The sequence below is a fragment of the Prunus avium genome, chromosome 1 (genome assembly GCF_965620075.1).
Source record: "Prunus avium chromosome 1, drPruAviu1.hap1.1, whole genome shotgun sequence".
NCBI classification, from domain to species: domain Eukaryota; kingdom Viridiplantae; phylum Streptophyta; class Magnoliopsida; order Rosales; family Rosaceae; genus Prunus; species Prunus avium.
The window spans coordinates 1425130-1442005 of NC_142284.1; the positions used below are offsets into that span (position 1 = coordinate 1425130).

A 16876-nucleotide genomic window follows, 5' to 3' on the forward strand; every position below is an offset into this window, starting at 1 on the left:
GAAATAAAAGGAAGAAAACAACTTTTTCATTTCATGCCTTCCTCAGAAACCACGAGAAGGATATATACAGACTCTCAAATGCCAGATGGCCACAGGCCAGCTAGATGACAACTAATTCCCTACAAATAAGGAACACTGCTAGCCTTTATTCTTAATGGAAAATATAGGTGATAGACTAGTGATAGGGTCCTAACATGAAGATGAAGATAAGAATGTCTTACGTACAAATGCGAGCCTTGAATTATAATTTTATTACCAGTAATCACTACAAGAGCAAAGCCCCTGATTGAAAAAATGAAACCTGTTGTTATCCCGAACTATAATTTCCCGGTTGTATAATCTTGACACTAACTTGGCAAAGGAGTGACAGTCAGAGCACATTCTGAGATTCTTAACCACACGAATCGGCACGCCTCGCCCTGTACCGATCAGCCCAAAAGCTATGGCAAGTTTCTCGCTATGCCGACTGAGCAAGTACTCTTTTTCCTTCTCATCAACATCAAGCAAGACATTGTCCAAATCAGGAACATGGCCGGCTTCTCTCAGTCTGCAGTTTATTTCTTGTAGCATCAATGTAAGCTGGCTCTTCTCTGTGTTTGTATCACCACCAGAAATAAACTCATGGATCATTCCATTGACCTCTATGGAGCTTGATCCGGGCACCTTGTGTATCCCTTTCTCCTTCAAATGTAGCCTCACTTTTGCAACATCAGCCCATTTCTCAGCAGATGCATATATGTTTGATAGAAGCACATGAATCCCAGTCCTCTGAGTAGGCAACTTGGATAACCATTCGGCTGCGTATGATGCAATTTCGACATTTTTGTAGGTTCGACAAGCGGCCAAGAGAGTCCCCCAAATGACGTCATTAGGCTCCATTGGCATGGTCTTTACCAGATCAAAAGCTTCTCCCAAGAGCCCGGCTCGGCCTAGTAGATCAACCATGCAACCATAGTGAATAATATGAGGGGAAATTCCATGGACTGACTTCATTGACCTGAAAATGTTCCACCCTTGTTTCACAAACCCAACATGGCTGCATGCTGTTAATACAGCCACAAAGACTACTTCATCTGGTTTCACCCCTTGCCTAATCATTTCATCAAAAAGCTCTAGAGCCCGTTCCCCATTTCCCTCCATGGCCATTGCTCCAATGGCTGCAGTCCAAGCAGAAACGTCTCTTCTCGCCATGCTACTGAACACTTTCATTGCACTTTGAGGATCTCCACATCTAGCAAACATGTCAACTAAGGCTGTGCCAAGCCGCATATCACAGTCAATTTTATTTTTCTCAATATAAGCATGGGTCCACTTTGCAAGATCAAGAGCTCCTAGATATCCGCAGGCAGATGCCACTTCCACCATGGTCACCCTATCTCCTTTTATTCCGTCAGCCTGCATCACCCGAAAAAGCTCAATTGCTTCCACAAACATACTCTCTTGGACTAAAGCACCAATCATGGTGTTCCAAGAGACAAGATCACTCTTCGGCATCTCATTGAACATCTGCCAAGCTGATTTCACATCACCACTTCTGATAAAACCAGCAATCAATGAGTTCCATGACACTACAGTCCTGTTCGACATATTATCGAAAATTCTGCAGGCCATCTCTTGTTTTCCACACTTCATGTACATGTCAATCATGGCATTACAAATAGCATCCCAACCTTCGAGTCTATTTCTGATCACATAACCATGGCAGCACTTTCCAGACAGAGAATCGCCTAGTTGTGCACAAACAGAGATTGCAGACAGCAGTGTAACCTTGTCTGGTCTTGGACCTTGTCTAAGCATTTCATCCAATACAGCAAGTGCCTCCCTAGCCAGTCCCTGACGCACATAATTGGACAAAATTGTATTGTAAAGAACCAAGTTTTTTTCCCCACATTCGTCAAAAAGCCGCTTTGCAGCATCAGTAGCTCCACATTTCATATACATATCAACAAGTGCATTTACCACAAGCGTATTAACCTTCACTCCCGACTCCCCAATGTAAGCACACACCCTCTCACTCAATTCAAGATCCTTCAACTTTGCACAAGCAGAAATGACACACACCATGGTTACCGAATTTGGTTTAATACCAGCTGCCACCATCTCAAAAAACAAAGAAACAGCCTCCTTTGGAAACTGCCTCCTAGCATAACCACAAATCAAACTAGTCCACGACACGATATTTCTCTCGGCCATTCCATCGAACACCTTTCGGCTATAATCCAACTCCCCACATTCAGCATAGAAATGGATCAAAGAATTCTCAATAAATGCATCTTCCTCCAAACCCATCTTAACAAGTGCTCCATGGAGCTGAACCCCTTCACTGAAAGCCACAACCTTGGAGCAAGCGCTCAGCACAAACGGAAATGTGAACTTATCGGGCAAAATACCCTTCACCACCATCTGAACATAAAACAAAACAGCCTCATCACTAAGTCCAGCACTAGAGTAACCCCTTATCAAAGAATTGTACATGAACAATATATTACCCTTTGTTTCTTCGTCTTCAAGGAACAAGTTGAAGGCTTTCCGGGCATAATCTAAGCTTTCAAGGGTGCCCATTTCGGCACATGTAGTAATTAGCTTGGTAACAGTAGAGGGTCTGTTTCTGAGGCCCTTTTTAGTTATTTGACAGTGAAGTTGCTTGACTTCGTTCATGGTTTTACAGTTTCTGAGTGACCCAGTTGGGGAAGTGTCCTTGGCCATGGTTTTGGGTTCCCTTTGGTTTGTGGGAGCTACGAAGCTTGGGGTGGCTGAGACCAGAGGACTTAGTTGAAGCGTTGCAGCCATTTTGGGATGCATCTGTTTTGCCTGTTTGGGGTTTTGCACCAACTGTCAACTAACTTAACTGAAATGCTTCCTTTTGCATTGCGGTTGGCTTGAACGATACTGAATTACTTCAAACTTGGTACGCCGACTGTTCAAAGTTCAGAACTTTTTTTATTTTCTTTCTTTCTCTTTTAGAAATTTTGAATTACCTCTTTTCCTCTGTTTTCCTGTGAAGGGAATGACATCTAAAATATCCGTCATTTAGTAGTTTTTGAACCCAAAAAAAAAGTTGACAATTTCTTCAAACATTTAGAAAAACAAATGATTGATTTTTAAGTTGAAAGAACAAAATACACCAAATACCTCTACTTAAATTGAGATAGTGGAGATAATGGTAACAATTGCAAAGTGGAGATCTCAGTATTTAGGTATTTCGCTTGAGGGTGGCTTTTTTGCTCAATACGGGTTGCATGCGTATATGTGAGACCATCTCCAACTCAAATGAGGCTAAACCCAAATTTCCCCTTCAAAATACAACTGTTCATGTATTATCCGGACTCAAACATTTTTTTTCCTCCAACCCAACAAGACTCAAAATTTGAGTCTGTAACTTTATTAATTATTTAAGAATCGTTTAACTCAAAAAAAATATTTTGTGTTTAATTTTTCTTAAGTTAATTTTGGTTTATACCATCGTGATTTATTAATCTGAACATTTTAACATCAAAAAGAAAAATCTAATTTTGAAAACAAAAATTTAATTCATAAATGATAAAGGACAAACACACATACTATCAACAAACAAGTGTGTATTTATATACTTTAGGATGATATTAAGGTTAGATTATTTAATTAACATTTTGGCCTGGATATCGTTTTGGGCCGTTGGATCTTTTTTATAAGGTTATATTTAATCAGAAAAAATCATGGGCATTTGATGGGAGGTAAACGTTTAAGCTCTGATTTAAGAAGGAAAAAAAACAAAAATAAGCAAATAAGCAACATGTTCGAAAATTTAGGTCCGACTCAAAAGCTGAGCGGAATTCGACCTGGATTAGTGCCTGGGCAGAAATTATGACCTGGCCTATATTTGTATTGGAGAATAAATTTGGGGCTAAAACTCAAAATTTTACGTTTTGCCCTCCGTTGGAGATGGCCTTACCTCTTCTTCTATCTCTCCCATCACGCGAGAAAATTATCAAAATGAGTCATTTTTTAATTATTTCTACAAAAATTGGAAAAAGGATTTGAAGGCCCTTTTAAAATGAGTCATTTTTTTTCATGATTCCCTTGTTTATTTGGCTACATGTAAGAATGCAACAGAATAAACCTAAACCTCAAAAAGTGCCAGAAAATTTTACCCTTGAAATTAACACTTTTATTCTGGAACAGGCTCACCACGGTGACATTTTCACTGCTTCCTCTGAGTTACAAAACAAGGAAAGGAAGGGATATAAAGCTTTTATTCTTAGCGAATTAGAGAAATATTTACATCTCAGTTTTGGAACTCATTTAAGCATCCTCGTTAATTGCAGAAGACTTGTTGGAGAGAACTCTAGATATGGCCCTTATGGTGTTTGGAGTTGTCCTGCAGCAGCCTCCGAATAGAGAAGCCCCCGCCTCACGCCACTTGCCTATCACTATGTCTGCAAACTCTTCATCGACCGCCCCGCTTGATTGCTGCAATCGAAAATTAACATGCATTCAGAATTTTTCAAGACCATGGAACAATTTCAGACCAGATTTCATACGCTTGACAAGAACTTGCTACTCTTTCTATGGTGAGTATTTTCAACAACAATCAACATGATCAATGGTGCAGATTCAGAGTCTTGCAACACAAGTATTTTCTGTAAAAAGTAGGGAGACTCACCACCCATTGCTTGGTCAGACCATCATAAGTCTCACCACTGTTGGGGTATATGACTATTGGTTTGCTTGTAACCTGCAAATTAGATGGGAACAGAAGAATTTTTTCAGAAGTTCAAGGGGCTAATTGAGTACATAAATTAATAAATTGACCAAAAATCAGACCTTCCGAATCGATGAAACCAGTCCATGGATGAATCTAGGAGGTGTGCAGTTGATTCCAACGGCAACAACTTGCTTGCATGAATCTGCAATAGAGGCGCACTCTGAGATCGAATCGCCACTGACCACATTGATTCCATCCTTAGAATTGAAGGAAAACCAGGCTGGAATGTCTATTCCTTCTTCCTCAAGCAACTCAGCATATGCCTGCATCACATTCAAGCAAGGAATTTAGCCCAAACCAGACTGGAATTTTCCATGTTCTTGTCTAAACATGACTGAAACACCCTCATGAGTTATATTTTTCCCATCAATAAACAGGGCATGAGCCTAATTCAAGATGCATGTGGCATTTGGACAACAATGGGGCATGATATGCCTTAAACATATTATGTTTCACATAGGCACAACTAAGGGAAGAAATGGCATCTACCTTTGCTTCTATCTTATTCGGAGTTGTCTCGAATGCAATAAGATCAGCACCCGAGTTGGCCAGAATCTGTACCCTTTCCCTGTGGAAATCCTTCAACGTCTCTACAGTAACTGCATCACCGTAGTTCCCACTGCAAAACGAAAACAGCAAATTCAGTGTAGGAGTTCAGCTAATCATCTAGGAACATAGGAACACAACCAGGCCAAAAAAAATGAACCACAAACCATATAAAACAATGCACAAGAAAATAACACATGCAGGGGTGCTTCCATTTTCTTGTTCCAACTACAAAATCATATGCTGAAACATTCAGGAATTTTTTAGGGTCCTATAAATTACCATTGCTCAGAAATCTAGCTATTGCTTTGTAAATTAATTTGGGTTCAATGAGTGAAAGTTTTATGGATCACTGAGTTCACTGACCTATACTCAGAGCCATCAGCCAAGTATGCCCCATAGCTGCCCACAGATGCTGCAACTAGAACTGGACGTCTTGATTGCAATTTGTCATAATAAATTTCCCTTGCCTCAATTGCAATTTCTACACTTTTCCTAAGCAAGGCTTTGGCTTCTTCTTTAGAGAAACCTTTGGCCTCAAAACCCTGAATGGTGGCCTGTATCACAGAAAATATAACAACATAATTAACTTTGTTATTAAAAAACAATTATAAAGTAATGAGGTGGGATAAACAAAATTAATTACCTGATAAGACGCGGTTATTATGACGTTTGCGCCAGCATCAAGGTAGTCCAAGTGTACCTGTGTGGTTTTGGGTTTTTTTTCACTAAAGTTAATAGAAGAAAAACGAAAAAATATTCTTCTAAAACACGGCACGAAAATGAATATTTGCAAGGATTTGTAGCTCAAATAGTTAAAAGAATTTTCAGAAAAAAAAAATATTCACATTCCCCTCTTTTAATATCTTAAAAAAAGAATAAATATTTGATGGGCCTAAGCTTTGCCGTGCCCATAAGGATATGAAATGGGATTAGACTTTAAGATGGCCCAATATTTTAGACCGTCATTAATATTTTTTTTATTAATTGTTGCATGAAAAGACAGGTGTCAGATCTGAGTTGGATATTTGTGCTTTGCCACGTTGCTGTCAGAAGCTGACGTGCTTCACTTACTATAATACAACCTAGAATGACTCGGCTCTCATCTTTAATCGAGATTATAATACAGACACCCACTAAAGATATATATATATATATATATATATATATATATATGCATTAAAATACATCTCAAGACAGAAAAAAATATACTTTTAGTTTTAGAATATGATTTATTTTATTATTTTGAAATAGCAGCAGATTAATTTACCTTATCCACAAAATGGAAAAAGAGGAAAATAGAAAGAAATTATTCTGCATTTTGAAGAAAAAATGATGGTCTTTTAGCAGCAGATTAAGTAAACATGCGTGACGTTTACTTATCAGAAAGGAGTATTAAAAAGAGTTAAAATTATTTCAGTTCTTAATTTCCCCACGTTTACTCACATCAAAAAATGCATAAATCCCACTCTCCTTCCTCGGAGTAAATAAACATACTATTTATTTCCCTTCCAAGTAAGTAAACATGTCATGAATGCAATACAATATACATAAAGTAGAGGATATTATTGCGCCTTTATTCGCATTTCTTTTTAAGTTTTTCCCTTTACGGGATTCTAGAAAGAAAAAAAATAAGCAAGCAAAAGAGCAGAGAAAAGATTTAACCAAATATAAAAATAAAAAAGTGGAGAATAGGGCAACTGAAGAAGTACCCTTTCTTCACCCCAAAAAAGAAAAAAGAAAAAAAGAAGTACCCTTCTGACGAGGTGAGGAGAACTGATAAGGCATTTGGCGCTCCAGAGAGGGTCGTTGAGGTCAGCTCCATGTCGTTCAAGCTCAGTGGCAAACCCACCGTCAAGAACAGCATAGCCACCACACTTTTCCAGAAAATCACTCACAAACGACGACGTTTCCTGTCCTCCTCCTAAGCCCATGGTACAAGGAGTAAAAGCGGAACAGAGAAGCACTTTTGGCTGCTTTGCGTTGTAGCTGAACTTGAAGGGGCAGCCGAAGTTCTTTATGAATCTTTTTTTGTAACTAATGAATGCGGCCACCTTCTTGAAGCGTTTTGTAGAGGGAATACAATGAAGTGGAATTACTAATATGCCCCCCACCTCCCCAAGTTGTTTAACCAAATTTATGATATTCTTTCTAATCTAATCTTGATCGTATTTTTCTTTTTTGGGTCTGACTTTACAACCGTGACTCTGTGATATTCCCATAATAAAGGGTCTAGGATCAAGGAAACGTGACATAAAGATTAGAGTTGATATTACGTAATGTGGGATATGAGTAGATTTGTTAAATAAATAAAAAGAAACAAGGCTAAAAATATAAAATTAAAATTAAAATTTTATTGTTAAACTGTGAATTTGAATCGCATATTCAAATAAATTACCGCAACATAATTAAGCAAGAGCTTAATTACATTGAAGGATCAAGATATATACGCTAAGCGTTCCAACTAATACACTAATCAACTCCAATCGTACACTTGGAGGATTAGGCAGCACCATAGCGTATGGGGGTACTAAAGGACAACCAGGAAAACAAAACGAAAATGAAGTTTGTTGGCAAAGGATATCGACATTTGTTCTTATCACCACTTGACACAACATTTCGTGTTGAAAATTCTTTCTGATCAATATAAAGAAGCACTATCCTCACGTTCCTGTCTTACATTTTCAAACATCTATCTAATTGCAAGTTAACATGTTTTGATTGGACTGAACACAAAGTGTGATCGATAATGGGGCCTTGTATGATTAGAGTGGACAAATTTTTTTAATTGCATGCTTTTTATCAAATGATATATTAACTTTTCTCGAAGGAATTGTTGTGTTCTTGGTGGGTTTGTTTTAGAATTGTTGTGGAGCTCCCTTTTTTATAATTCTCGACGGAATTGAAAGTGCCCCCTTCTTCAGCATATTATTTTCCCACTAACGAGCTTGAGGGTATGACTAATGTGTCTATATAGTCCACTAGATTCAAAGATCTTATTTATGAATTGACACATGCATGAACTTGGGATTTTGGAGTCACCTGTGAACATATATATATTATCTCTAAAATCTGGACACAAACAAATTGGAAATCATTATCTTCTTTAATCCACCGATAAAGATTCAATCAAAATAAAATTCTCAATGAAGACATGGTTTTAGTTAGGTTGGCTAAAGCAAATATGCTTTTCATTATGCATTTAAGTTCGAATTCCACATAGTTTATATTATATCAAAGAAAAATGTCGCTTGTATAAAAAATTATAAAAAAATCTATTATGTTTTTTTTTTCTGGGGAGGGGAGTGTTCTGAGAATATGCACATGGTCGATTTGACGTCCACATTCTTGACAGCATAGAATAAGGAACAATTCTCCTGCTGCTGTTTGCTTTTGCACTGTCGCATGGAATCCAATAGAAGATAGAGTCTGGGTTCATTGTGGTGCTTTATTTAGAAAAATATAGTTATATTTCATGGGGGTTTTCTTTTTATGAATAAGGTGCCCTACCTCAAGGATCTTAGATTAAGATAAGGTGAAGTGGTAGAGGGTGCGAATATGGAGAATGACAATTATTTAACTAGTGCAAGTGGAGACACCCACCACTTCCAAAAGGGTACGGTGAAAACAAACAAATATTATTCGATTAGGTAAATAACAGGACGTCGTATCGGCAGCAAGGACAAATCTTCTTATCATGTTTTTAGATAGTAGCATTCACAACATGAAGATAAAGGATGATTTGTTTACCAAATGAGAAGTTAGTACAGAAAAATATAGGGACTGTTTTCTGTGCTATCGTATGAGTAAATTCAATTAGGTACGCATTTATTTCTCTCACCACGTTACTTATCACACGAAGAGAAAATGAGGATTTGAACTTGAAACCTCCTTTAAAAAGTAGAAAAATATTAATAAACAAATAGTTTGTTGGTATTATTGATACATCATTGATTTGGTAAATAAATTTGATGAATAACTTTGATAAATAGGAGCAAACATGATTCCGTTCGATGCACTCCACCTCAAAATCACTAACTGTCGCACTTAGGAGTCGTAATCACTAACTATCAGTCATACATACACTCTTTCAAGTGAAACTTTTCCCTTATATTTTCATAATAAAGATGTGTATTTTTAGAGTGTAAACAACAACTCCCTTATAAAATATACCGGTTAGCTTCTGTTCATAATAATTGGCATTGGTTCCACTTCCACCACTACATAGGAACACATAAGCAACCACAGACGACAAATGAAGGTAGGTTCATCCTCATCCATCACCAAATTAATCCGACTACAATTCCACTTGTGTTATATGGCAAGCGCATGACATGAGAAGAATATATGCTGTCACCTGTGAGATGATGATCATACAAACAAGCTCTTTTTAATTGGTGTTCAAATTGATAATACTAGAATCCCACCAAGCTGGTGCATCTCTTCATCTTTTTCTCTCTTTTTCCTTCTGTTTGCGCTTGAATTGTTTTCTATCCTTTCCTGTCACCCTCTCCACCTCTAAATGAAAGGGATGTGAGCCAAACATTTGCTTTGCTTGTGTGTTGCTCAATGCCGTAGAATTACATTCTTGCCCACATAACAGTCCTTAGCATACTTATTGTGTCCAGATTAGTTTTTAAGTTTCGTTGCTAATTAGTATATGTATTAAATGAAAGGACAAAAGGCCCAACAAACAAATGCAAATCTTGTCGTTTAAAAATCAACAACATACAAAAGGCCAATCAAATATATAGGAACATAGCAAATGCTACAAAACCATATATAATACAGCCCCTAAATACGTTTCAATAAGCTGCTCAACTTGTTTCCATCCAGTCACTGCTTGTTTGTTCCTAGGCGACGATTCCCTCGGCTCTTTGTCATGTGCAACAACGCATTCAATCCCAACTTTCGAAGCTCACTATCGAAACAGACCCACATCACAAATACAAGCTGGAAAATCAGATTGATGCACAATTCATAAACCTTTCTTTGTTCATTCACTAAAGAAACAACTTTGAAACTAAGAGGCAAGGCTGCAACTGCAAGGATATCTGGAAAGAACTTTACCATCCTTTTCTTTTCCTTTCTTTTTCTTTTCAATCATCTTTCTGGCAAGAAAATAGCCGATCAATTTCCTTCGGCAACAGGAACAAATCAAGATAAAAAGCTCAGGGACCACGAGTAGGGGCAAAACAGAAACAGCCCGGAGAACGGTCTTCAGGTATCATCCCACCTCCTTTACTTGTATCAATTGCTTCCAACATTCTCACCACCTCACCCATTTCAGGACGTTTATCTGCATTTGCGTCCCAGCACTTGCGCATGATGTTTGAAAAAGAACTCGGACAGCATCTGGGGATTTCTGGCCGTAAGTTCTGTTAACAAACCATATAGTACGTACAATGAAACGCCCATGAAGAGTTAGATGTCAAATCTTCGACTAGGTTTACAACTTCAATCTTTACAAAGACCGCCACAAAAGTCCATTCATTAAGACCCTGGTAACTCAACTAACTAAGCCTCGATCTTTGGAGTCTTAGACCCAACCAACAGGCAGAAAAGTACAAGATATGAGCTAAATCATTTCAGATTTTTCTTATTTTGGTCATTGTCAGCAGAGAAGAAAAATAAATAAACGTTGCTCATTAAATGAACAGTAAGCAGTCTTATAAAGGCAGATAACTTTAAACTGGGTGACCTAACTTAGAGATTTGGATTTTGACAATGAAGCTACATTTTATTGGAAAAGCAACAAAAATATTGAATTCAATTTATTTCGAAAGGCAACTATGGAACATTTTGAATTTGAAATTATCAGATACAATGAATCATCAGAAATATATATATGCACAATGCAAATACGAAAATTCATGTATCATGCAACTTTTTACATATAAAACATAAGCCAAAATCCCTAGATTTGAAATCCCACATTTCAAAAGGGCCTTTAAAGTTAAACATGGACAAGTCAAACTCTAGATCATGCCAGTTTTCCTTGTATTTATATAATGTAAAGAGATATTTATTTATTTCTTGAAAAAACTGACCTGTCGAACAACTGCAGATGATACATCAGCAAAGCTAAGGTCCGGGTAAGGCATATCGCAGCAATAAACTTCCCATAAGCATATGCCAAAGCTGTAGACATCGCATCTTCTATTATAAGGCTTACCATCCAGAACCTACATATATATCTTGTCAGCTTAATGATTTACCACTTAAAACCACACATGCTATCACACGAATTAAGAGAACTACAGAGAGGAGAGAATAAGAGAGGTTTTTCTTTTCACGCCCAATAATGTACATAAATTTTTTTTCTTCTCTTTTATGTAGGTATTTGTAACAAGCTAACAGCACAAATGATAGTTTTACCATATCACAAGGGGAACACAATATCAGAGTCCCAGACAAAACCAACCTCAAACTCCATAAAGAAGAACCATCTTTAGCACCATATGCAAGATGGAAAACATAATTCAACTCAATAGTATCTCCTTGTTGCTTCTTTCCTTTTTTTGGAATATATAATTAACCCCCATAAACTTTAGGCCAGTCCCAATGTTCCCCTAAACTTCTAATTCTATCAATTAACACACGTTAAAATGGAGGGACATCTCATGTGCCTTTCACATGGCATTAAGGAAAGCTCTCAATACAGACTCATGTGACGTGCCTCTCCTTCCAACGAGCACCGTAAGGCAGGTCACCACATGGGCAACTACGGTGGCCGCATCATCCCACACCCACATAACAGGTCGTTTGCTATGTTGGTGGCAAAACCAACATTGTCGTCAACTGCCGCACGTTCTTCTTTTCTTTTATCATAGCCATAAGCCCTTCTCCCTCTCTAGCCAACTCGCTCTAAAACCCTTCTCAAAGGTTGGCCCTTCATGCTCTAAGTATCAGCTCCAGCCAATGACCTGGACTCCTAAATCTTTATCATCGGCGATAAATGCTTTGATAACATGATCCACAATTACTATCCTGCAATCCTCAATTCTTGAACTAAACCCTCTCACCTTTGCCGTCTCATTTTTTCATCTAAAGCTCAATTTAACATATTGATCAAGCAGATTCCCAGTAACACGAAAAGGTCAAAGGAATAGTTCTTAAATGCTTAGTGTTGTTGATGTGTGTCGACTAAGAGGTTATCATACTTGACCTCAATGAATTACTTCTCTCGATGCCTGGGAACAGACAGAATTCCGAGCAAGGTGGTGCGCAGAATATTGATTTCATAACCAACTTTAAAGGCTCAAAACAACATCCTCATTTGGGTCCCTGTCTTCATCACCTTTACAAGCGAATTCGGTGGTTAGAGTAAAGAATCAGAAGCCGGGGACTGAGAAATAGTTTGTAAAATAAGTGTTGTGTTGGTATTTTTTGGGGAGAAGCAAGAGGAAGGTGGCTTTGTTATATGTTGCTCTGGTTTCAACATGGATGTTAAGAACCCTGTGAGAGCATTTTTACCAAGCCCAGATGCCTTTGCACATGCTCACAACAGCATTATGCGATTTTTGTTGTTTTTAAATATGTTAGTGTGGTTTTGGCAGGTAGTTTAGGCTTTCTCACATGAAGGGCACACGCTTATTCACATGTGAAGGTTGTGTGTCATTTCCATCCATTCTAAAGTCCAAGGCTAAAAAAAAGATGCATGCACAATTAAGGTGTGAACTGATGAAATTAGAAGTGTAGGGGAGATTTAACCTTATATCCCCCGCTTTTTTTATATTGATTTATTTCAAGCTCATAGAGCACCAGACAGTTACTTTTTTAGTGTGAAATAATATTCCAGCTACACAAAAACACATAACAGGTTTTAACTAGGCATAAATACCTCTGGGGCCATGTATCCAAGGGTACCAGTTTCACCAGTCATGTCCCTTGGATTCTGAGCTTCAACACGAGCGACACCAAAATCAGCTATTTTAAGGTTTCTGCGAATATCAAGCAACATATTTTCTGTTTTGACATCACGGTGTACAATTTTTTGAGAATGCAGATAGCTAAGACTGCAAGAGGAAGGGTAAAAATCCCAGATCAATAAGAATTTTAATAGAAAAGTATGTAGCTGAGAAATGTATAGAACAATCGAACTCACCCTCTAGCCAGGTCCAAAGCAAGTTGGATCACAACCTTAAAGGCAAGTTTCTTTTGCCTGTTTCTTATCAAGTATTGCTTTAGTGTCCCACCAGCGAGATACTCCACAACAACACAACATGCTCTTGCAGGATTAGAATCTAGACCATCACTTGAAGAGCTTTTTGAAGGAATCTTAAGATCTGAAGTTCCCATTGAAGCTCCAATGAACTGAGATAAAGAGGAGGGGTGGAAGAATTGTTGAGTGATAATCTCTACAACTGTCACTTTTACATTAATAATGGAGATTGCAATAAACTGAATATAAAAAATCAAAAGAAAACTGGTCTGTACCTTTGTAACATTAGGGTGGTCAAGCTTGTGCCAGACAGCAACTTCTTTTTGAAAAGATTCCCTCGCAGCATAAGTGTCATTAGCTGTGGCATAACCATCCTCCCCCCAGTCCAACACCTTAACTATAAAATTCAGCACGAGATTGCAATGAGAATTTGATATGCATGCCAACAAAGTGGCAGAGCACTACTGTGCCACCACTGCAAACAATTGCTATCGATCTCATTTAACATCAGTTTTTTTTTTTCTGGTACTCTAGAAATGAAAAGACTAGTGTTAGAACAGATTAAACAGTCATGCTTCAATTCAAACTCCACCAGGTTCCTGACAAGACAATACTAATACAACAAAATATACTAAATCGACATCATTTGCAGGGTTCTAGAACTATATGCAAAGTTATCATACTACTATAAATAATCTCAGAAGTATGACGTTTCCTTTTTCATTTCACAGAAATTAAGCTCTAGAATAATAATCCAAAATAAAATATCCATTATTAATTAACTGGCATCATGGCTCCTCAAGTGTTTTTCTTTAACTTTGACTAATATATATTCTATAATAGATTTGCTTCAACATTATAATGTAACTCAAATAAGATCATTCATAATACGAAGTGGTAGCTCCAATTTATATTGCGTAAATCCAAAGAATTTCAGAATTATCAAAGAGAGTACATATGATATGAGGTTAAGCACCGACTTTTATGGCTACTAATGATTGATTGGAAACAGAGTGAAACAAAGCGATTGGAGTAATATAATCACATGATGGAAAGTGCCATAAACAACATCAGTACAGAAGTTTTAAAAATTCATATAAATTAAGACTGGCTATGGTTTTCTATCAGGATTATGAACGGTTTTAATGTCTTGATCAAAATTCTACTAAGGCCTGAAAGTATGACAGGACTTGTCAATCACAACACTCTTACACCAATAATACAGAATATAAAGATAAATTATATGTAACACTTCAATATCATGCCTTCAACGTTGAAGTGGAACACATAATTCAGTTTCACCTACAGACTTGATATATGCCAAATTAGTGTTTTAACATGACTCACCAAAAGCAAAAGGAAATGCTAAAAACATATTGTTATTTTTATTCATATAAATCCCAATTCAACACCAGAAATGGCTGAAAGGGATTCAGAGTGGCAGTTCTTAGAACTAACTGCCAAAAAAACTAGTTATTACATGCCAAATTAACATAAGAGATACATAGAGAAGATAGATGTATTCAATACAATATGTAAAGAAAGCTCCTTCCTTTTTTTTTTTTCATTCCATCATGTCCTACACAGACAGAAAAAATCAAAATCACAATGGAAATGGGATTATTAGTGATTACCTGCAACGTCTCGTTCATCGTAGGTACCCCTGTATACAATACCATAGGTCCCTCTAGCTACAACATATCTTATATCCAATTTAGATAAATCAATCTCCCACTCTTCCTTAGGCCTGGTTCTCTCAATGTTTTTGGACCAAACCCTGCTCAAGTGCTTCTCAAGCTGTATATCTATGTTCTTCAAATCAATTTTATCAGCTCTGAAGATCATCTCTTTGCTACTAATATTTCCTGTACCCTTAATTTTTGGATCCATCTGTTTGTTACTAATGCTTCCTGTACCCTTAATTTTTGGATCCATATCTTTGAAACTAATGCTTCCTGTACCTGTACCCTTAATGTTAAACTTCATATCGCCTTCCTGGTGATCCACCTGCTTTGATACAATGTCACCTTCAAAATTCTCACTTGTCCTTGAATCCATTGCTGACAATCAATACAGAAAAATCGACAGAGAAAATCCAAACTACCAACGGTAATGGGAACAGCAAAAAGAAATGAAACGAAGCTAAACCCAGAAACAATCTGTTAAGCTGTTGTCTTAGAAAACATGATCAACAAAAGACTTCAATTTTTCATCATCATCATCATCTTTGCCAGATATGCATGCAGCAACCCATCAATGATAAAGCTCAAAACAGATAGATTTGGAAAACCCTTCTTTGGTTAACAATAGAACTCACCAACAAAGCTTTCCTTAAATTTAACAAATGAAATAAGATGGAAGATGAAAAAGGAATATATGATCTAATTGAAAACCAATCACACCACCCCAAATGTCTCCAATGTTGACCTCATAACCCAAAAAACAATTTCTGTTAATATGCACCAATAAAAATAACAAGAGCGACTTTCCTTTCTTTTATATTCCAAATGAAATAAATGAAAACAAAACAACCTTCAAAATCCCAAGTATTTCATCACCAACCACTTTTCTTTGAATTTCTTTTCTATAAATAATAAAACAAAAGAATGAAAGTAAACTCTAAGAAAACGACACAATTTCCACAACTGTGTGACCAAAGACCAATGACCCTCAAAAGATAGAAAATTCAAACACAAGCCCAAAAAACAAACCCACGGAGAAGTACCAGAAGAATCACGCGTTCAAAAAATCCCAATAAATCCCGAAACTGGAATATATTATAGGGAGACGAAAAGGTTGACTTTGAACACCAGAGAATCGAAGAAAGACAAAGTCGTTGGAGGGCAATGAAAAAACGGAGAATGGAACAAACTTTAACAACAATAATGAGCAGAAGACAACGTTTTTGGGGTGTTGGGCAGTTTGGGGCTTATGGGTTTTTTGTTTTCCATTTGGTTTTTCCTTTGTGGATAAGATTTCGAAGAGGATTAACCAAAAAACCAGAGCAGGAAACCACAGCCCAGAAGGCAGAGGCGAATGAATGAGAGTTTTAGAGAGAGAGAGGGAGAGGAGAGATAGAGAGAGAGGCGAGAGAGATGCGCGGGTTTGCCTAATGTACGGCTTTGAAGGAGAGAGACTGTTTCAAAACTCAAGGAAAAAACCAGAAGAGAGGTACAATCGACAGGTACATACGAGAAAGGTGGCCAGGAGATAATATAAATTTCGTAACAATTGACCCAAAAAAGAATTCGTAACAGAAAAACAACAATTCTCTCTGATAAAAATTAAAAAATAAACAAACAAATCTGTTCCACGGCGCGGGAGGACCCAAACCCTTGTCTGTTTACCTAGCTTACGTGTACTTGTTTAGACGGACCCAACCCAAGTCAAGTCTATATAATAATAAAAAGTGGGAATTTTTG

At 37.3% G+C, this 16876-nt stretch overlaps 3 protein-coding genes across 4 annotated transcripts; all 3 read right to left on the bottom strand.

Moving 5' to 3' along the window:
* Positions 1-4: 4 nt before the first annotated feature.
* LOC110768672 (LOW protein: PPR containing-like protein) lies at positions 5-3088 on the bottom strand. 2 transcript variants are annotated; one of them, XM_021972503.2, is made up of 2 exons: positions 2490-3087; positions 5-2403 (listed from the first exon to the last, which is right to left on the bottom strand). In XM_021972503.2, exons 1-2 carry the CDS (start codon positions 2535-2537, stop codon positions 253-255), a joined length of 2199 nt encoding a protein of 732 aa, XP_021828195.2. In that variant the 5' UTR covers positions 2538-3087; the 3' UTR covers positions 5-252. The 2 variants fall into 2 exon arrangements, with proteins under 2 accessions (XP_021828195.2, XP_021828193.1); XM_021972501.2 differs by having other exon boundaries at positions 5-3088.
* A 1026-nt stretch (positions 3089-4114) lies between these two features.
* HMT3 (homocysteine S-methyltransferase 3) lies at positions 4115-7338 on the bottom strand. The gene is made up of 7 exons (XM_021972488.2): positions 7045-7338; positions 5937-5993; positions 5657-5847; positions 5234-5363; positions 4804-5007; positions 4643-4714; positions 4115-4449 (listed from the first exon to the last, which is right to left on the bottom strand). Exons 1-7 carry the CDS (start codon positions 7222-7224, stop codon positions 4282-4284), a joined length of 1002 nt encoding a protein of 333 aa, XP_021828180.2. The 5' UTR covers positions 7225-7338; the 3' UTR covers positions 4115-4281.
* A 2648-nt stretch (positions 7339-9986) lies between these two features.
* On the bottom strand, positions 9987-16766 carry LOC110768658 (serine/threonine-protein kinase 52). Its single transcript, XM_021972480.2, has 6 exons — positions 15089-16766; positions 13730-13851; positions 13398-13606; positions 13134-13308; positions 11341-11475; positions 9987-10668 (listed from the first exon to the last, which is right to left on the bottom strand). Exons 1-6 carry the CDS (start codon positions 15510-15512, stop codon positions 10462-10464), a joined length of 1272 nt encoding a protein of 423 aa, XP_021828172.2. The 5' UTR covers positions 15513-16766; the 3' UTR covers positions 9987-10461.
* Between the last annotated feature and the right edge of the window lie 110 nt (positions 16767-16876).

What these genes read in the sequence shown, in the direction of transcription:
- HMT3 (XM_021972488.2), bottom strand. Translation starts at nt 7,224, where the DNA reads ATGGGCTTAGGAGGAGGACAGGAAACGTCGTCGTTTGTGAGTGATTTT. An exon ending in TAATAACCGCGTCTTATCAG is followed by an intron (nt 5,848 to 5,936) that starts GTAATTAATTTT and finishes TCTGTGATACAG; the next exon opens with GCCACCATTCAGGGTTTTGA. An exon ending in CGAATAAGATAGAAGCAAAG is followed by an intron (nt 5,008 to 5,233) that starts GTAGATGCCATT and finishes AATGTGATGCAG; the next exon opens with GCATATGCTGAGTTGCTTGA.
- LOC110768672 (XM_021972501.2), bottom strand. Translation starts at nt 2,802, where the DNA reads ATGCATCCCAAAATGGCTGCAACGCTTCAACTAAGTCCTCTGGTCTCA.
- LOC110768658 (XM_021972480.2), bottom strand. Translation starts at nt 15,512, where the DNA reads ATGGATTCAAGGACAAGTGAGAATTTTGAAGGTGACATTGTATCAAAG. An exon ending in ACCACCCTAATGTTACAAAG is followed by an intron (nt 13,607 to 13,729) that starts GTACAGACCAGT and finishes TCTTTATCTCAG; the next exon opens with TTCATTGGAGCTTCAATGGG. An exon ending in TTGGATACATGGCCCCAGAG is followed by an intron (nt 11,476 to 13,133) that starts GTATTTATGCCT and finishes ATATATATGTAG; the next exon opens with GTTCTGGATGGTAAGCCTTA.